Below are 17,754 nucleotides of genomic sequence, written 5' to 3'. Positions count from 1 at the left end.
GACCCTGAGTGCCAAAAAAGGTCACCACCTTTTGGCACTGAAAGTTATGGCATCAACTCTGCTCAAGCCTGAAAAAGTAAAGAGGCTTGAAGTACTGTAGGTTGGATAATTGTTGCGGCATTTGTTTCATAAGGCATTATAGACAGGAAAAGTAACAGGGAAAATAATAAAATATTACTGATACCACTATTAATAATTAATTAATTGATTGATACATCAATAGATCCACAATGTTTGAAAGATGACAACATGAAAACATTAAACATTAGCTGTCCATGCCATGTAATGTTTAAGACAGGTTGCACTGATAAAGCCTCAAGCATAAATTGATGGCTTAGAGGTCGCTGCCTACAGTAGCAGTAGTGTTAGGACAGCAAGATTTAACAACAAGAAAGACAGTATCCGTACTGATAAATGAGAAGAGTATTAGAAACAAATGAGCAATTCGTGAAAATGTTAGCTGTTATGATCTATTGGTTTACTATTCAACCACTCTGCTCCTAGCTAAAGCGGATTTCTGCCTACAAAGAATTTGACTTCCTTTATTATTTTCCCTTAATTTTCTAACCGCATAGAGTTGTGGTTTGAGATCACATCACTCTTACAGTCATGTTCGTCCTTCGCTTGCGAAGATGACCAATGACTTCACAATGTCTTGTGGGTGCGAAGATGGCTGATGAGGCCGATCGTCGCACGGAAAGTCCGGTTGCAGAGTTGTCAAAGAATGTCTATGGTGCCTCTGGAATCGATACATACAGTAGCACTACTACAGGGACTTCAACTTGGATAATTCACCATGAACACTGAAATGCATGAAGATCTATTGGCTACAAGTTTGGAGGAAATGAGGGTAATTAGCCATGTTAGGAAGAGTGCGGTGCTCTAAGGACGGTCTAATCCGTACAGGTTATTATGGTCTATTAGGTGCGGGTCGGGTCCCATTCCATTACCAGGGTCTATGGGTCTATTTATCATGGTGTAATACTAAATGCATGAAGTGCTGTGTAACTTGCGTAATGATAAGGATAATTTAGGATCTGATTATACCAGTGCAAAATAAGGGAGGAAAGTTTTGAGCTACACACCAGAGAGTTGTGTCAGAGTGGGGGAAAGGTAAAGATGGATCTACTGTAACTGTTATGCGCCTTTGTTTAAAAAAGACGGAATGAGTCCTTTTCAGAATAAATGTGCATTTAACAGTTCAATCCGTGACCAAAGATTTTCTTCGTAAATTAATTCCATTTGAAGAACGTGATGACCAATTTATCACCACAGGAACCCAAAACGGATTCATATTATCACCACAGGAACCCAAAACGGATTCATATTATCACTACAGGAACCCAAAACGGATTCATATAAATAACGCAGACTACTGCAACTATTATTTTAATCATCCATTTAACATGCAGTTTAATTTCATTATCTTATAGGAGAGGAAAGGATTACTTGTAATTGTAAGGCTGCTACATAGCTGCTAGATTCCATTATGGAGTAGCCTATCACTGTCTTCTACGGTAAGAACAGCCTTCTTAATAGCAATTGTAATTATTGGGTTTGTTGGGTCCTTATAATACCTGACCACCTGTCTAGGATACCGGGTCTCTCCCCTCTGAAACATGCACAGGGTCGGTTAAGTAAGATCGCAGAACCAATCGGATCTTGGAACAAATTTCACAGGTTAAATTAGGGTCCAAGCCCGTCAAACAAAAATGTCTGAATCAATTTAATCTCATAACGAATTTCACAGGTCCATTAGTGTTTGGGTCCATCAATTTGGACCCTTGAAGACCCCTTGGCACTGACAGTATATTCTGTTAATATCTGCTTGGTACTCAGAGAAAACAGGGTAGTTATTGTTCGAGTGTGCCAGTTCACCGGCCTCAATGTTATGGGGAAACTAGATCATTTAGATTTAGTTTAGTTTGCTCAAATTGGAGGTCACTAAGGTTCATGTTGAGTGCAGAAATAATGTCAGACCAAATAGGATTAATGATGCGATGTACAGCCGTATGTCATCCTTCAACCAATGGTCGAAGTGGTGTCCAGATAATAACGTGTTTTTAACTAACCTTACTATATGCCTGTATGAGCCATGGGATATCTGAATTTCCCTTCTGGGATTAATAAAGTATCTGTCTATCTAGCCATCTACTTATGGTGCAAGGCTCATTTCTAGAAATATGAGTGAGTTTATTGACAAAACATGCCAAAACATGCTCATCATGACCATCCACAGTTGGGACCAGGAAGCAGAGTTGCAGCCTTAAACACTTCTCTGTGCTTCCACCAGAAGAGCCATCAACCCAAACCCCCATAGAAACGGTTTGATTACACTCAAACAGGTGATGGGGACATCTGGGGGAGGGCTGACGGATGTCAGTAGGTACAGGTGCTCGGGGGCTTTAACCACTTAAACCCCATACGTTGTTGAGCGGAGACGCTCAGGGCGCTATACTAGTGTCTTATGTGGTGGGATTTAAGTGGTTAAGAAAGGAAGGGGCCAAACGCCCGAATGGCACTTTTTTATAGTTCCCCAACCAATAAGTCATACCAGGTATACAAGAGGATACACCAACTATTTCACCCAAAGGGAACAGGCCAGAAAACAGAACATAATTCCAGATAAAATGTCTCTGGAATCTGGATTCTGTTTATGGTTGGCGTTCTTTATAATATTAACATTTTTAATATAGATTTTACATAAAATCTAGTTCATTAGTCTCACGCACAGTGTCTGGGAAGGAGATGGCAAATTTCGTGAATGGTGCCATTGTTGGGTTGCTCTATGAAATAGTTGCGGATGGTAAACAAGCTAGCTGTAAGGTCATATGCTTTCAGCGCTTTGATATTCTTTGTCAGTCATCGCCCTAAGGGAGACTCTTGGGGGTAAAATTCTCTGTCAATTGAATGTGTGTGTTCAGATTATTTCCTGTTTTTCTAATTTACTCTGATCTGTCACAACCAGGCTTTTGGCTGGGGCGATCTGTGGCTATGAGGGCTTAGTCATTGGAGAGGCTATGTTCATGTGTTACAGTCAATGGCAGGCATTAGGGTAGATATTATTAGATTTCAACCACATTCAGCCTGAGCCAGACGGTCTGCACAAATTTAAAGGATTTGCTTAACATCCCATGTCTTAGCAACTTTTCTAACATCTGCCTTTAGTGGTAATCTTTCACCATACGTTGGCGCTGCCGTGAAAAGAAAGACAAACTCAGCACAAACCACAAAGGCAACATAAGTATGCAAAGTATGTGTATATTTCTATAACAGCAGTTCAGGAAAGAGAGTGTGTGTGTGCCTACTAGACCCTTTCTGCTTCATACCATACACTGGCACCAATTTATTCACTTATTTTGATGTAATTGTTCAACTGCTCTTACCTGCAGGTTGAAGTTGGGCAGCAAAGAACGAAAAAACAGCGACAGCGTGCTCTCATTGGAGGCTCCAACATGCTGCCTACTCACAAGCACAAAAAGACCACGCACGCACACAGAAACACAGACACACACACACACACAGTAAAGGCCTGAATATAATTTGCTTATCTGTGTAGCCACAAAGGTCAGGACAGCAGACGTGTATACTGTTCTACTATACATACGACAATTTGGTGGCTTACAGATGCACACATGCTCAAGAGCAAGAGAAATACAGGCTCAAATCAAAATATAAAGATCCATAAACTTAATTCAATAAAGTAGCTCAGTAGGTTGCAATGGATCTCTGCTCAATCTCTTCTCAATTGAGCGTCAAAATGCTAATACTTACTAATACTACTTACTAAAATTGTACTTCAAGTGTAAAAATACGTTAATTTAGTTTCCTCACTATAGCATTACATTTATTTATTTATTTGTTAAGAACATTTTACAATAGTGATTGAAATTATTGTACAATGTATTAATATGAGCTCAGATTTGTACGTTATGCCATACCTCTCTGGCCGGGAATAAGTCGTCACGGAGTCCAGTGGGGGAAGAGGGTCGAAGCCCATCACAGGCTGAGCTCTCACCTCCTAGGGGGAGAATGAATAAGCAAGCTTTTATGACCTCTAGAACCCTAGCGTCCCTATTCTGGGCATCTGTCATTCTGTGAAAATACGCATTGCGACAGACCCTTGTGAGCTTGAAGAACAGCCATTTTCACTGAAGAGATTTGGTGTAGACGGGGAGAACTACAGCAATAACACATAGTCAGACACTGTATTTATTGTCTCCGCCAGGCCGAAAGGCATGGCGAGAGAGTATGTTTTACCCCCTGTCCGTCCGTCCGTCCGTCCGTCCGTCCGTCCGTCCGTCCGTCCGTCCGTCCGTCCGTCCGTGTGTCCGTCCTGTCCGTCCGTTAGCAGCTAATCTCTGGCACCGTTGGCCCGGCCGCTGCGAAACTGTGCACGCACACTCCCTGGATGCCAACTCAGAACCTCTGGCCCAAATTTTTCAGATTGGCCGTTTATTTATTGATACTACTCCTACAGATTTTGTCCAAACATCACACAAATCGGTACACAGTATCTCTATAGTCATGTGATCAACACAGATTTATCCAATTTCCCATATTCCATCCTGATTGCCTAAGATTGGCTTCCAAAGTTTGCAGGATTGTTCCGTTTTGAACAAAATGCCTCAAATCATGAACGCAGCTTACAATTTCCGTGAAATTTCACACGCACATTTCTATTAGGCCGACGAAGAAATGCCACCCTTTTCACATTGGCCTGTTATAGCGCCACCAGCAGGTCTAATTCTGCAAACATATTTTTGGAACAAAATGCCTCAAATCATGAATGCAGTGTCCGATTGCAGTGAAAAGCCCTTGAACAAATGGCACCCTTTTCACATTGGCCTATTATAGCGCCACCAGGAGGCCACAATAACGCACCTGACCTGGCGGAGACCTGTGCTCCGAGGAGCACTTTTTCTAGTTAATTGTGAAATACATAAATAACTAGTCCATACCACGTGATGTGTGCGGTCAAAGTATTTGCAGACTTTGGGGTTATGTGTTATACAGAAGGAGTCCCTGTCATTTTTGGCCTCAAGGACCCCTTCCAATACCTTATTCATTACCAACCACCCACAATGTATGTCAAATTTGTATTAAATGTTGAAGTAAGGATGAAACATTTATCCATTATTAACCAACAATGTATATAAACTATATAATATTTTACTTTTTTGTTGCATAAAAATGTAGATATTTCATATTGGTATGAGTAATGTGACTGCACCTCGTTGAGACTTTGATGAGACAGGGGTTATGACTTAGTGTCACATTAGCTCTGTCTATAATTACTGGTCTACCTTAAGTCAGTCAACCTTAAGGCCAGGTTAGCTCATTTCATTAGCTTGTTAATCTCTCAAGACAGATTCAGCAGCAAATTCAAAGGAAGAAAATGGGTTCCCAGATTGTTAGCTTGTTAACTCTGTGACATTGTGTCTGTGGAAATACGTTGGGTTTTAACCACAAACAGAGCCCATATATATCACCAAGGCAATTGGAAAGATTTGCAAGAGAAGTACTGGTCAAGGACACAGTAGGTGCACATTTAGTCTCTAACAAACAAAACCGTACACTCGTTCTCTCCGTCTCTTACGGTCCTTTGAAATATATACGGACAAATTTCACTCAGATTGTTCACACTCAGTGTGCTGATGGCTTGATAAGAACCGTCATTGACTGTGAATAGACCAAGGTCTTTGATGTTGAATACATGAATACAAAAGGTCCTGGGCTTCAAACAGAAGGGGGCCAAAGAATGGATATCGGCTAACACTTGGCAGAAAATTGAAGAGAGAAAGCAGTTGTAGGCAAAGGCTCTGAACACCAAGTCCCAACGACTCCTTGAGAAAGCCAACATGTCCTATAAAAACAAGGACAAAGAGGTGAAGAGGAGTGCCAGGAGAGAGGGTCAAGAGGGTCTTTGTTGAACACCTGGCAAGTGAAGCCGAGAAGGCTGCAGCCTATGGAAATCTGGGCACAGTGTACAAGATCACCAAGCGACTCTGCGGCAAATGTACAAACCAAACTACCCAAGTCAGGGACAAGAATGGCAACATCTGTACATCAGAGCGCGAACAAGCAGCTAGATGGGTCCAACACTTCCAGGAAGTACTCAACCTCCCTGAGCCAGAAGAACCAGCCAACATCACAACAACAGATGATATCCTGAAAATCAACATCAACCCCCCTGACTCTGCTGAGGTTAAAGCCGCCATCCTAACCCTAAAGAGTGGCAAAGCATGTGGCATTGATGCCATCCATGCTGAGATGCTGAAGGCCGACGTCCCTACATCAACTCGAGTGCTGACGGACCTCTTCCAAAACATTTGGAACAGTGACACCATCCCTGAAGACTGGTCCAAAGGTCTTATTGTCAAAATCCCCAAGAAGGGCGACACCAAGAACTGCGACAACTGGCGTGGAATCACACTATTATCAATTCCAAGCAAGGTGTTCTGCAGAGTCCTTCTCAACAGGATGGAGACTGCCATTGACGCCAGGCTTAGACAGGAGCAAGCAGGCTTCAGGAAGGGAAGAGGATGTATGGACCAAATCTTTGCGCTGCGAAACATAATAGAGCAGTGCCTGGAATGGAACACACCCCTCTTCATCAACTTCGTGGATTTCAGGAAGGCCTTCGACAGTGTCCACCGAAACACCCTCTGGAAGATACTGCACTCCTATGGAATACCATCAAAGATCGTCTCCATCATAAAAACATTCTATGAACAGTTTGAGTGTAGTGTCATCCTCGGAAGTAACCTCTCTGAGTGGTTTCCTGTGCAGTCTGGAGTGAGACAGGGGTGCATCATCTCTCCTATCCTCTTCCTTGCCGCCATAGACTGGATTACCACCAACACCACAGCTGACAGACCCAGAGGCATCCAATGGACTCTATCCTCCCAGCTGGAAGATCTTGACTTCGCTGACGATCTTGCTCTCCTATCAACCAACCACAACAACATGCAGGCTAAAACTGACAGGCTTAACAACTTTGCCAGACAGGTCGGACTCAGTATCAACACCTCCAAAACACAAGTGTTGTGTGTCAACTCCATCCCCACAGGACCCGTCCTGGTTGATGAGGAACCACTTGCGTTTGTGGAAGATTTCACTTATCTGGGCAGCCTCCTCAGTAAGGACAGCGGGGCATCAAAAGACATTAAGGCAAGGCTGGGAAAGGCTCAGGGTGCCTTCTCCCAACTCCGTTCAATCTGGAGATCAAAGCAGTACAGTCTTAAAACCAAGATGCTCCTATACAACAGCAATGTCACGTGTGTTCTGCTGTATGGTTCCGAGAGCTGGCAAGTGGTCAAAACAGACATGAGGAAAATGGAAGTGTTCCACAACAGATGCCTCCGAAGAATATGCCAGATCTTTTGGCCTAATAAAATCTCCAATAATGAACTGTACAAACATACAAGGAGCCGGAGCATCACCAAGGATATTACACACAGACGCCTGAGATGGCTGGGACATGTGCTGAGGATGGAGCAGGACCACATCACAAAGGTTGCCTTAAAATGGACACCACCAGGCAAAAGAAAACCTGGGAGGCCCAAAACCACCTGGCGCAGAACTGTGAAACCTGTCATGGGGAGAGGCGCAACATGCTGCCAGGGACCGAATGCAATGGAGAGCGCTCATTGAAGCCTTATGTCCCATAGGGGACGAAGAGGAGTAAGTAAGTAAGTTTCATGTTGAATGAAACCATGCTCTGCCCCTCATGCAGCAAACAGTTACCTGTAGTAAACTATTCATACCCCCTCCCCAATTAACCTATAAAACTGGTATGGTTCAGCCTGCAAAAGTGGGACTACTATCCTCAGTGTTAATTGATCTGTGATTTAAAATATGACTCCCACATTTTACTACATAAATGTACATTATGCAACATTCAACAGTATCACTAGCATAAAATAGCCTAGAAATATCATCAGGAAATGTTGCAAATTAATGTTTTAAATAATGTCCTCAACACAAGTGCCTGACATAGCACGTTTTGAAAAATGCAGTCCGTGAATTAAAAACAAGTTTTGTTTTAAGGCCCATGTACAGTGTGAGTACAGTTGTGGAGGTGTCTGTGTTTATGTAAGTACATAGTTACACAAACACTCATCAACAATAATATAGCAGAGGGGGCAGAAATGTCATTGGAATCAACAAAGTCCTAGTGACTCCCATTACTGACCTAGTGTTAACTAAAAATAGTAAATGGTGCATTTACTCGATCCAAAGAACACTAGTGCTAATGTGACATTCCATTTAGAGACAAAGAGGGTAGTGTCACCCACCAGAGGAAGAGAGGATGTGGCTTCTTTGATCTCAGAGAGGAGAACATGGCGATGTATGTTCCGTGGTGCACTCTGGTACCTCTGCTTTCTCCTATGACAATAACAGGGAGAAAACAAAACATGCTAAGGCTGACATCAAGAATGGGTGATCCACTCACTCTTGATGAAGGCTGAGAGGAAGACAGACATGGGAGATGGGGAGGTTCCTGTTCAAAATTTCAAACAGCAACAAATATAAATGGAAATAAATTAAGAATCTTAACCACAAACAAATTAAATTAAAATAAGGATCATATCCTGCCTATATCATATACGGCGGTCTCTCATGGGTAAAAAAATAAATAATTATACAGATTCTTTCCAAGTTTTCATGGATCAATGGGGTCAGGAGGAGTTCCATAATTTGTGGTGCAAACTACCTTTTGAGATTATTCAACCTAATGAAAACGTGTTTACTAGTTTATGAATCAGTGTATTTGCTTACAAAACAATGCAAATGCTTCAACAGCAATACATTTCACATGTAATGGTAAGGAAGGCTACAACAGCACAGATTGACTATTGCCCAAACATGTTTTGGGCTGGTGTGTCATGGCAATTTTACAAAAACTGTAAAATCATTGGCTAACATAGTAGGTCATAGTCTTGTCGCACAATGTGACAGGCAGACTCAATAAAACTCTTTATGTTCTTTGATGTTATTTGTTTAGTTTTTTACTTCTAATACTTTCTGATCCGTTTAGTTCTTTTTTTTTTTAATACTAATACAATTCTAACAGTATGTAATATCATTTCATGTAAATGGTGACGTTCTCTAAGCCCTCCTAGGGTTTCTTACCTCACCTGCACAACTATATTCTGTTATCTTTCCTAGGAAAGAAGTAAGATAGTGTATATGATTATGATTTTTGTTGTGCAAATCATAAATCAGATCTAGTTTGTAGCAGGACTACAACTATAGCATGTTTTATTCAATATAACATCTGCTGGCAGCTAAAAGAATGATACTCCTGAATTGGACAAATCTCAACCGCAATTGACATTTCATAAATGGTTAGATGACTATCTATTTTGGATATTATTAATGAGGAGCATGCAATATTGTCTTTAAAGGAAAGGATAGAGGTTCATGGAGTCTTATAAAATCATGGCATTCACTGACTCAGTATTCAAGGTTTAATGAAACGGTTAATGAAAGCTGAAACAGCTGAACTACACAGAAACAGTGGAGCAGAGGAAGAGGGGCAGATCAGAGGAATCGTACTTGTTTTGGCAGTCCTCCACCAGGGGATCTTTGGTATCGACTCGACGCAACACCTCCTTGACACACTCCTCCAGCCAGAGTAGGACCCCTCCCTCTCTCCACAGGTCATAAGTCCTCCCTACATAAAGACCAATCAACTCTGACAGTGCTGGGGACTGCCTGGAGAAAGAAGAAGGGATAAAAAGCAGCATAGTTGGGCAAGGGGGCAGCGGGTGGGGGAAAACAAAAGTAAAAAAGGGAATTAAAATTCATTGTTGTTAGTGACTGATTCTAATTAAATATTCTCTACTCATACAAGCTAGCATGAATTCATGGAAATAGAAGCTGATGCAATTCTATTAGGCTGACTGAAATAATGGCTGGATGTGATATTTTACCCCATCTGACTTTTTGGGCCAAAGAACTCATGCGACGATACTGCCGCATCTGGCTGCACAGCGCACTGATCCAATAGAGGCATCAATACTGCAAAAAAAACAAATACAGAACATGCACAACAGGTGAAGATTTCAGTTTATGTAAAGGCGTGCTTAATTGTTATACTGTACATGTTAGTCCATGTTTGTAGAAGTGTGTGTGCGTGCGTGCGTGCGTGCTTGTCTCTAACCTCCAGGGAACATGATAAGAGCCTTCTGTAGGAGTAGGTCAGCCTTGTGTCTTTGTCTGTCTCTCTCCTCTGGTGTTAGGTGTTCTTGCTGGCCGAGGTGGAAATGGCTCATTGCCACAGAGAATGCAAAGTTTGGCAACTGGGACAGATTTCTATGCTCCTGAGGCAAAAAAAAACCAAACATATATGTACATCAGAAGCGAGGCCATGGATTAGCCTGGTCACCACTTGACCAACCAAACTGACCAGAATGTATTCATTTACATTGTATTTCACTTGATTTGCGTGGTTATGTGTTTAAACGTTTAATTTGTTCATATATACTATGTGAAAAGAAAAACACATCTCTAGATTATTTGATTTATTGAAAAAGTAATCAATAAAATAATAGAGAAGATAATCGATAGTTGCAGCCCTACTGTTGAATGTCAAACATGTCTGTTCAGAGGAACAATGTTTCTGTACACTAAAAGTGCTCATAGCAAACTGTTGTCGACCAATAGACCTCACAACTGACTATTGCAAAGGATGCAGTCAATTTCACACAATATCTTGGTGAATTACACTACATTTTTGTCCCTTCAATCAGCAGTTTCTTCCTTCAAAACGCTGCACTGCACACACGCACACGCCTCACCTCCCAGTCCTGGTACAAGCGGAGAAGTAAGTGATACTCTCTGGAACGCAGTGTCAAAAAGTCAACGAGCAGCAGCATGCAGAGTGGATCAGCATCTGGGTCCAAACTGATGGCGAGATAAGAAAGAGGGTTGAACAAGAGATTAATGTTTGACAAATGCATGACAAGACAACTGACGTTTCCCAACCCTCAAGTATGACGTAAGAGCAAAATGGTGAGCATGCGAATATGATCAATAGGCCTAGTAAATGTGGATCTGAAAAACTAGATGAGCTACCATGAAAAATGTTTCTCTGATAAACTGCAATGAAAGAATTAAGAGGTGCAATGTTGCTGCAAGCAGTGCTTTTTGTGATTACATACAGTAATCAACCACTTTGCCATGCTTTTTGTGATCATATAATCAACCATCGTGCCATGCATTTTGAGATTACATAATCAACCATCTTGCCATGTTAAGATGATTTGATTTGTGCACAAAAACAAGACCAGGAGACCTGGTTCTGCCAGACCCAGAATGAAGCTGATGAGCTGATGAGCTTTACTTAATTACATACTTGTGACATAATAATGATGTCATGAATAGTTCGTGACGAAAGGGGACGAAAGGGGGACAGACTTTTTTTTGGCTGGGGCCGGAGGACAAAGTGACAGACTTTTTTTTGGCTGGGGCCGGAGGACAAAGTGACCATGCCCATGTATGGACGAAACAGGTACAAAGCCTCATGTAAGCCCGACCCCCTGAGTCCGGCAAAAAGTGACAGCCAGCAGAATATATCAAAGCCCTATGGTCTAGAAATGACAGGAGTAGTGATGATGTCAGGAAGTCGGAGTTTGATGAACATTTTAGATATATGCCATGACTCCTATTTGGATAAGCTACAAGAGTAATGCAGACAATTCAAGCCCGCTTAATGTGTCTGAAGTCTTCCATCTTCCAGTAGGACTGATTATGGATTTTTTTATGGTCATTTACTAATAACAGTAAGTTAACGATGTTGTACAACTTAACTCTTTCAGTGCCAATGAAATAAAAAAATTATTGCGAACTGTGCCAACGTTTTTCTTTTTTTCTTTCAAAGAAAAAAAAAGTGCTTAGGAAGCGAGATACAGCCTTTTTCAGTTATAGGTTAAACAAAGAGTGGATGGAGCTGCAAATCTTCAGATAATGATATCTTGGGTTCTGAAAAAAAAAATCAAAAGAAATAAAAGAAAAAAAAAAAAATTTCTTTTATTATTATATATATTTTTTTAACTCGGGATTTCTCGTTCTGGCACTGAGGGTATAACCCTAAAACTCGGGATAACTCGGGGCCTGGCACTGAGAGAGTTAATAAGTAGAATGACATGGGTAAATACAGTAATGCTAACCTGTTGAGATCATTTATGCTCGTTTTCCATTTGATTTTAATATACACTAGATAAAGCATGACATTTAATCCCATGGTATGTTCTCCAGTGCAGCATGATAAATGACATTTAGACAACATTTCCTCAAATGCCTTTGCTTAGCTCTCCAGTAGGTGTCCCTACAGCATGTACCTCAGGATCAATTTGCAGTACTCCAAGGCCGTCCGTGGGCATCCCCTCTTCTCCAAGAACATCATGTGCTTATAAAGAGCCAAATAAAATGCCCTGCAGACAGGAATATGCAAATGTTTCTTCACGCCAGTAAGCAAAAACACAATAAAACCAAAATACAGCAGAATGAATATAGACTATGACAGACAAACTAGTAACATGATTTAACTGAAAAATAAACTCACAGCCAGGTGGTGGGAAAAGACCTACCTGTTCTCTGGTCGGAGATAGTCGAGTCTGCAGCTCCCTGAGGTCAGACTGAACAATGGGTGGAAAGCGCACTCAAAGCTGTACAAGGCCCTCTCTGAGGATGGAACAAACACCAATCATTTCTTCACCTCCAAAACTTTGATGTGACTCAACAGTCATACCGTCTGTTATCCCATAGTCCCCCTTATGGCAAAGCTATTCTGTTCTCACTTAGATTTCTTAATTTAGGTCCATGGTGCCGTAATCGATGACTTAATATGTTTATGCATGGGACTTGGGGGGGGGGGGGGGGGGCTTATGGCAAAATGGACCTAAATTATGAAAACACCCACATCAGAAAAGCATTATAATCAAGTGAGGAAGGTTTTGTGATTTTTAAGTGTTTAAGATATGTTTGGGGGGCATCAGACTTCAATAACAATTATGAATAGGCAGATACAGTATATCTCAATAACATACATAAATAAATAGTTTTGAGGTGTGATAAAGGACCCAGGTCAAAAATGCTGTTATGCACGTTTAAGGCCATGAACACCATCACGATTGATGGCCTTGTATTGTGAGCTTGATAAAGTGTAGAGTCATTGGAAATATAATGAAATAAAGAACATACAGTACACAAATGTACAGAAGCAGCCTCATTACAATAATTTGCTTCACGGCTCAACTAATAACAGCCTAATAATTGAGCCAAAATGCTGCATCAAGTGCAAGTGCAGTACTCATTATCACGCAGCCTGTAAACCCACCCAGACTTGATAACTTCCCTCTCATATGGGCTCTCATCACCATGGACAGCTAAGGATCAGAGGTCTAGCAGTCTACAAACAGTCATTAAGAAAATCATAGTAGGGGTATACTCATTCATCATCACTGGTACCGTACCATGGTAATTTTGAGAGAATTTACATAAAAGTTTTGCCATAGATTTAAAGGCTTTATCCCACTCCAGACAAAGAGAAACCTTTAGAAGTCCATAACCGCACTCAGCTAACTCATTAATAGTTCCTGGTATAACAGGACCGCAAGTCTGCACAGATGCGCCCGCTAGAGATGCGCGGATCGCGGTTCTAGCCGCGGTTGCCGCAGTTAACCGCAGTTGGGTGGATTTGGGTCAATCAAATATAATTATGAATTAATATTGGATAAACCGCGGGTGAAATAATGCGGGAATTCAATTAATGATATCAATCTATAGGCCTATAATAGCTTTTAAAAAGAACGAAATTTCACCGTGTGTGCGTTTGTAGTATTTTAATATTACGTCATTTTACACCAGGCACAAATTAGCCGCTCACTACGGGTGCGTTCGGAAATAAAGCACTGAGCGCACTGGCCAATACAGACTAATAGGCGAGTGCGCTCCGGTGCGCAATATCCGAACGCACCCTACATGTTGCTGTGCAGGCCCAGAACAAGTGCCAAACAAGCCCAAAAGTCACTTGTAAAAAGCTTATAAAAAGCCGACATGGCAACAAAGTGGTCGAAAGCGAAAGTAACTTAATGAAGACATGCGCTTCTTGTTACCATGGTTGTGGATTGTATACAGTCACTGCATCGCGACAGTGGTGAGTAACATTGTTTATAAGAAAACTAACGTCAGGAAATTAACAATTATTTGGTGCGGTTGGTGCGGATCTATAAATAGGATGATATAATTACCGCGGGTGGATGGCGGATGGATAATGAACTTGTAAATGCGGATTTGGGTGACAAAAAAACCCATCCGCGCATCTCTAGCACCCGCCAAGAGTCCAATGCCCATCACTGGTTGGATATACTGTTTTGATGTTGTCACATGTATAGGTCTGAATACTGTGATTACTGGCTCTCTAAGTGAAGAGGGAGCATCAGATCAGAGACTGGTTTAAAACAACAATGATAACATTTGCTGTGCAGGTCGCAAAATCTCACCAGAAACACCTGGTTAAACCATTCCTTACATCACGTAAGTAAATTTAGTTACAGGAAACAAGCCAGTTGAGAGAGATTATTCCAAAAGCCCAACATCAAATTGTTCAAATTAGTTAATTGGAGCTGCTGAAAGGGACATCACATGTTTGGCAGGGTTTTTAGTCATAATATAATCATGAACAGCAGAAGAAAGGGGCCATAGATACAATATGTTTCTGTAATGTCTGGCATAACCACTACTCTCGAAATTCATGAAGAAGTCTTTTAGCCCTATGGAAGTAGTCTCCCCTTCTCATATTTTAAAAGGCATGGCGAAGCAGGACAAAAGATAAGTTGAGGAGTTAGGAGTGTAAAGCATAATTTGAGACAAATCTGGGACAAACAGGCTAGGGCAAACTGTGCACTCCATGTAAACTAATTGTGACCATATAGGGCGGAATCCAAAACTGATCATGTAACAGTGATCTATGAAAAACAACCATACTGTGCACATTCATCCAAAGGGCCATACTGTTTTCAAACAATAAAGTATTCATAAATGACATAACAGTCTGAAAACAGGGCGGTCCCTCCACCTCCGTGGGAGGCGGTTTTTCGCACCCAGGCCCTCCGGGGAGCGACAGACAATGCAAACTTATATAAACTAATAATTCTCACCAATTAGGTCTCGGGCCATCTCCTGATCCTCCTGTATACGGCAGACATCAGACAGCTGGAGCAGGGAATCTATGTGATAGGGATTCAACTGTAGCAGGGCCTGGAGGGAGGAAGGGAGAGAAGGAGAGAGAGAGAGAGAGAGAGCCGAGACATTGATATTTGAGTAGGAATGACTGTTTGTGTGATATACATCAACATGATTAGAAAGTGGATATATGAAGATTAAACTGCACTAAATATCTTCACTAAAATATCTAGTGGTCACTCAAACCAAAGCAACACACAAAATTATCATGTTCATTATCTGTTTTCCTGAAAACAACAGAAACTAGAGACTAGAAACTAGAGGTTATAGAAAGGATTTCAACATAGGATATGGGTGACAATATTCTATTGATGTGTAGTAGGGATGGGACGATAATCGTTATTATCGTTTATTGTGATAAAAAAGCACTCACAATAATCGATAAGAGATTTTAATTAATTGTGAAATCGTCCTTCGTCATACACTAGGATGAATTAGCTTTTGTTGAGCTGCAAATTCAGTACCACTTAAACCCTCTGTACTTGATAAAACAGACCTGTAAAGAGTACATTTGGTACGCTCTTACTTCACTCAGTCTACACCAATCAATTGGCCAAAAATAGCAGATCTACAAGCTCACAATGCGTTGATCTACTATTTTGGGGTGAACGTTCCCCCTAGAATAGGGATGCTGGGGATTCAAGTGGTTAAGAAAAATGGCATTTAAGTTTTAAGCATAGTTTCACTATCGCAATAATATCGTTAATCGCAATTATTTTTTTATATCGTCCCATCCCTAATATGTTGATGCATAGCTTACTAAAATGGGCCTCTGTAATGCTTCAGAAAAACTGAGAAATTGTCAATATGTTTCTGTGTTGAGTTATAAGAGTTATATATAAAATAAACTGTTGTTAACCCCTTGTTTAATTGCTGCAAATAGGATTTACAGAATCGATTTACAAATCAGAGACAATTTAGGGGTAACTTTTGGGTAAACAATTATTAATTGCAAGTATGTGACTATGTGTCTTTTGCACACCTATAAAGGCGGTGCGTAGGAGAAGACCAAAAGAGGGCCCCAACGTACTTAAAGAAAAAACTCCAGCACACTGTCTTCAAAAAGCTTCGGTCTGTTAGACTTTCATCAGGTTATCTTAAGGACAGTATGTGACTACAAATCTTCGGATCTCATTCTGCCGAACATGCTTAACCAATAAGAGCATGGATTTTCTTACCACAATGTTGTTGGGATCCATGGACTCCACTGCATCCAGGAACTTAAACTGTACTTGCTGGTAGTCACGACTGTGCTCAAAAGTGAAGTATTGCAGGCCATCCTGAGACTGCAGTAGTGTCATTGAGATGCCTGCAGAGAAACACGTGACAAGCTGATGAGCTTAGAGCTATACATCCAACCATGACGCCAATTGCGTTGTTTCATGTCATCGGGCATACATTCCATACACAAAGTTTCCCTTTAATAATTTGTAATGCTGTCGAAACCATGACGCACAGTGCACACCATCCTAACGAAATGGTGTCCAAGGTGTGAACAGATTACTGACCATACATGATCATTGGTGAGTTCATATTCAGACAGTAATAGGGCCATTAACACTGCATGTTTCTATTGGCTTCAATACTTCGGGCAAACCCAAAATGGAAATCAGCTTTGCCTACAGTTTAAAGACATTGGGTTTGAGAAATAGATCAATATAGTCTTATAGCAACTCTGTCCTTATTGGCCTCCAGGCATGCTTACTTAAGCCCCTCCAAATGACCCAGAATGCTGCAGCACACCTGGTCTTGACTTCAACCACCCAAAAGTTTCACGTCTCCCACTTTTCCACTCCCTTCATTGCTGCCCGCGCCCAGTACAAAACATTGATGTTGGCCACTTTGGCCTACAAAGTAAACAAAGGCATGGCACCCCCATACCGTCAAGCAAACAAGTAAATAAATAGAGCATGCACATCCAAAGTTAAAAGGCCAAGTGCTGGGCAGAGACATACATTAACAGATAAATAGACTCTGCACACTGGATCCAGTTGCAAAGGTATACTATTTTTCATTATTGAGATTACCACCAAGGTGACGTTTTGAGCCTGGTAGTACTCCCTCAGATAAAGGCCCCCATACCTTCAAGACATGATGATCCAAGCCTACAACACTTCCCACTCACTTAGATCAGCTAACACAGGAACGCCGTCTTCCCTTAAACACCCTGGACACTAGTCTCTTCTCCATCCTGGCTCCCAAACTGTGCAATTAACTCCTCATTGCAGTCAGAACTGCAGACTCACTCCCAATTTTCCGCTGTGGTCTGAAGACTCATCTTTTTGTTCTCCACCTCACCCCCTAGCACTTAACTGTTCATGTATCGCTTCTTGATGATAGTTTACTATGCAGATAGAATTTGGTCTCTTCTTCTTGTACTTCTCATGTTTTGTTTCGCAGCTTAGTTGTCTTGACCACAAATGTTAAGAATGTGATTTAGATAGCATGTTGTTTAGACAGTTGCTATGTTCATTATTTACCTGATATCAAAGATTCCTC

At 41.3% G+C, this 17,754-nt stretch overlaps 1 protein-coding gene across 1 annotated transcript in view; it reads right to left on the bottom strand.

Moving 5' to 3' along the window:
* The window catches only part of tcf25 (TCF25 ribosome quality control complex subunit), a 35,614-nt gene that overhangs the window by 7,967 nt on the left and 9,893 nt on the right, over positions 1–17,754 (bottom strand). The window contains exons 7-17 of the mRNA XM_080416005.1: positions 16,434–16,564; positions 15,171–15,270; positions 12,600–12,693; positions 12,351–12,443; positions 10,809–10,914; positions 10,172–10,331; positions 9,942–10,029; positions 9,565–9,723; positions 8,301–8,391; positions 3,942–4,021; positions 3,387–3,462 (exon numbers count right to left, since the gene is read on the bottom strand). Coding sequence (XP_080272131.1) covers positions 3,387–3,462; positions 3,942–4,021; positions 8,301–8,391; positions 9,565–9,723; positions 9,942–10,029; positions 10,172–10,331; positions 10,809–10,914; positions 12,351–12,443; positions 12,600–12,693; positions 15,171–15,270; positions 16,434–16,564 — 1,178 coding nt within the window. The remainder of the gene's footprint in view (positions 1–3,386; positions 3,463–3,941; positions 4,022–8,300; positions 8,392–9,564; positions 9,724–9,941; positions 10,030–10,171; positions 10,332–10,808; positions 10,915–12,350; positions 12,444–12,599; positions 12,694–15,170; positions 15,271–16,433; positions 16,565–17,754) is intronic.

This window comes from Gymnoscopelus braueri (assembly GCF_963280865.1).
Source record: "Gymnoscopelus braueri genome assembly, chromosome: 1".
NCBI classification, from domain to species: Eukaryota; Metazoa; Chordata; class Actinopteri; order Myctophiformes; family Myctophidae; genus Gymnoscopelus; species Gymnoscopelus braueri.
Note: the sequence above shows the minus strand (reverse complement) of the source record. Positions and strands in the feature narration are given on the sequence as shown.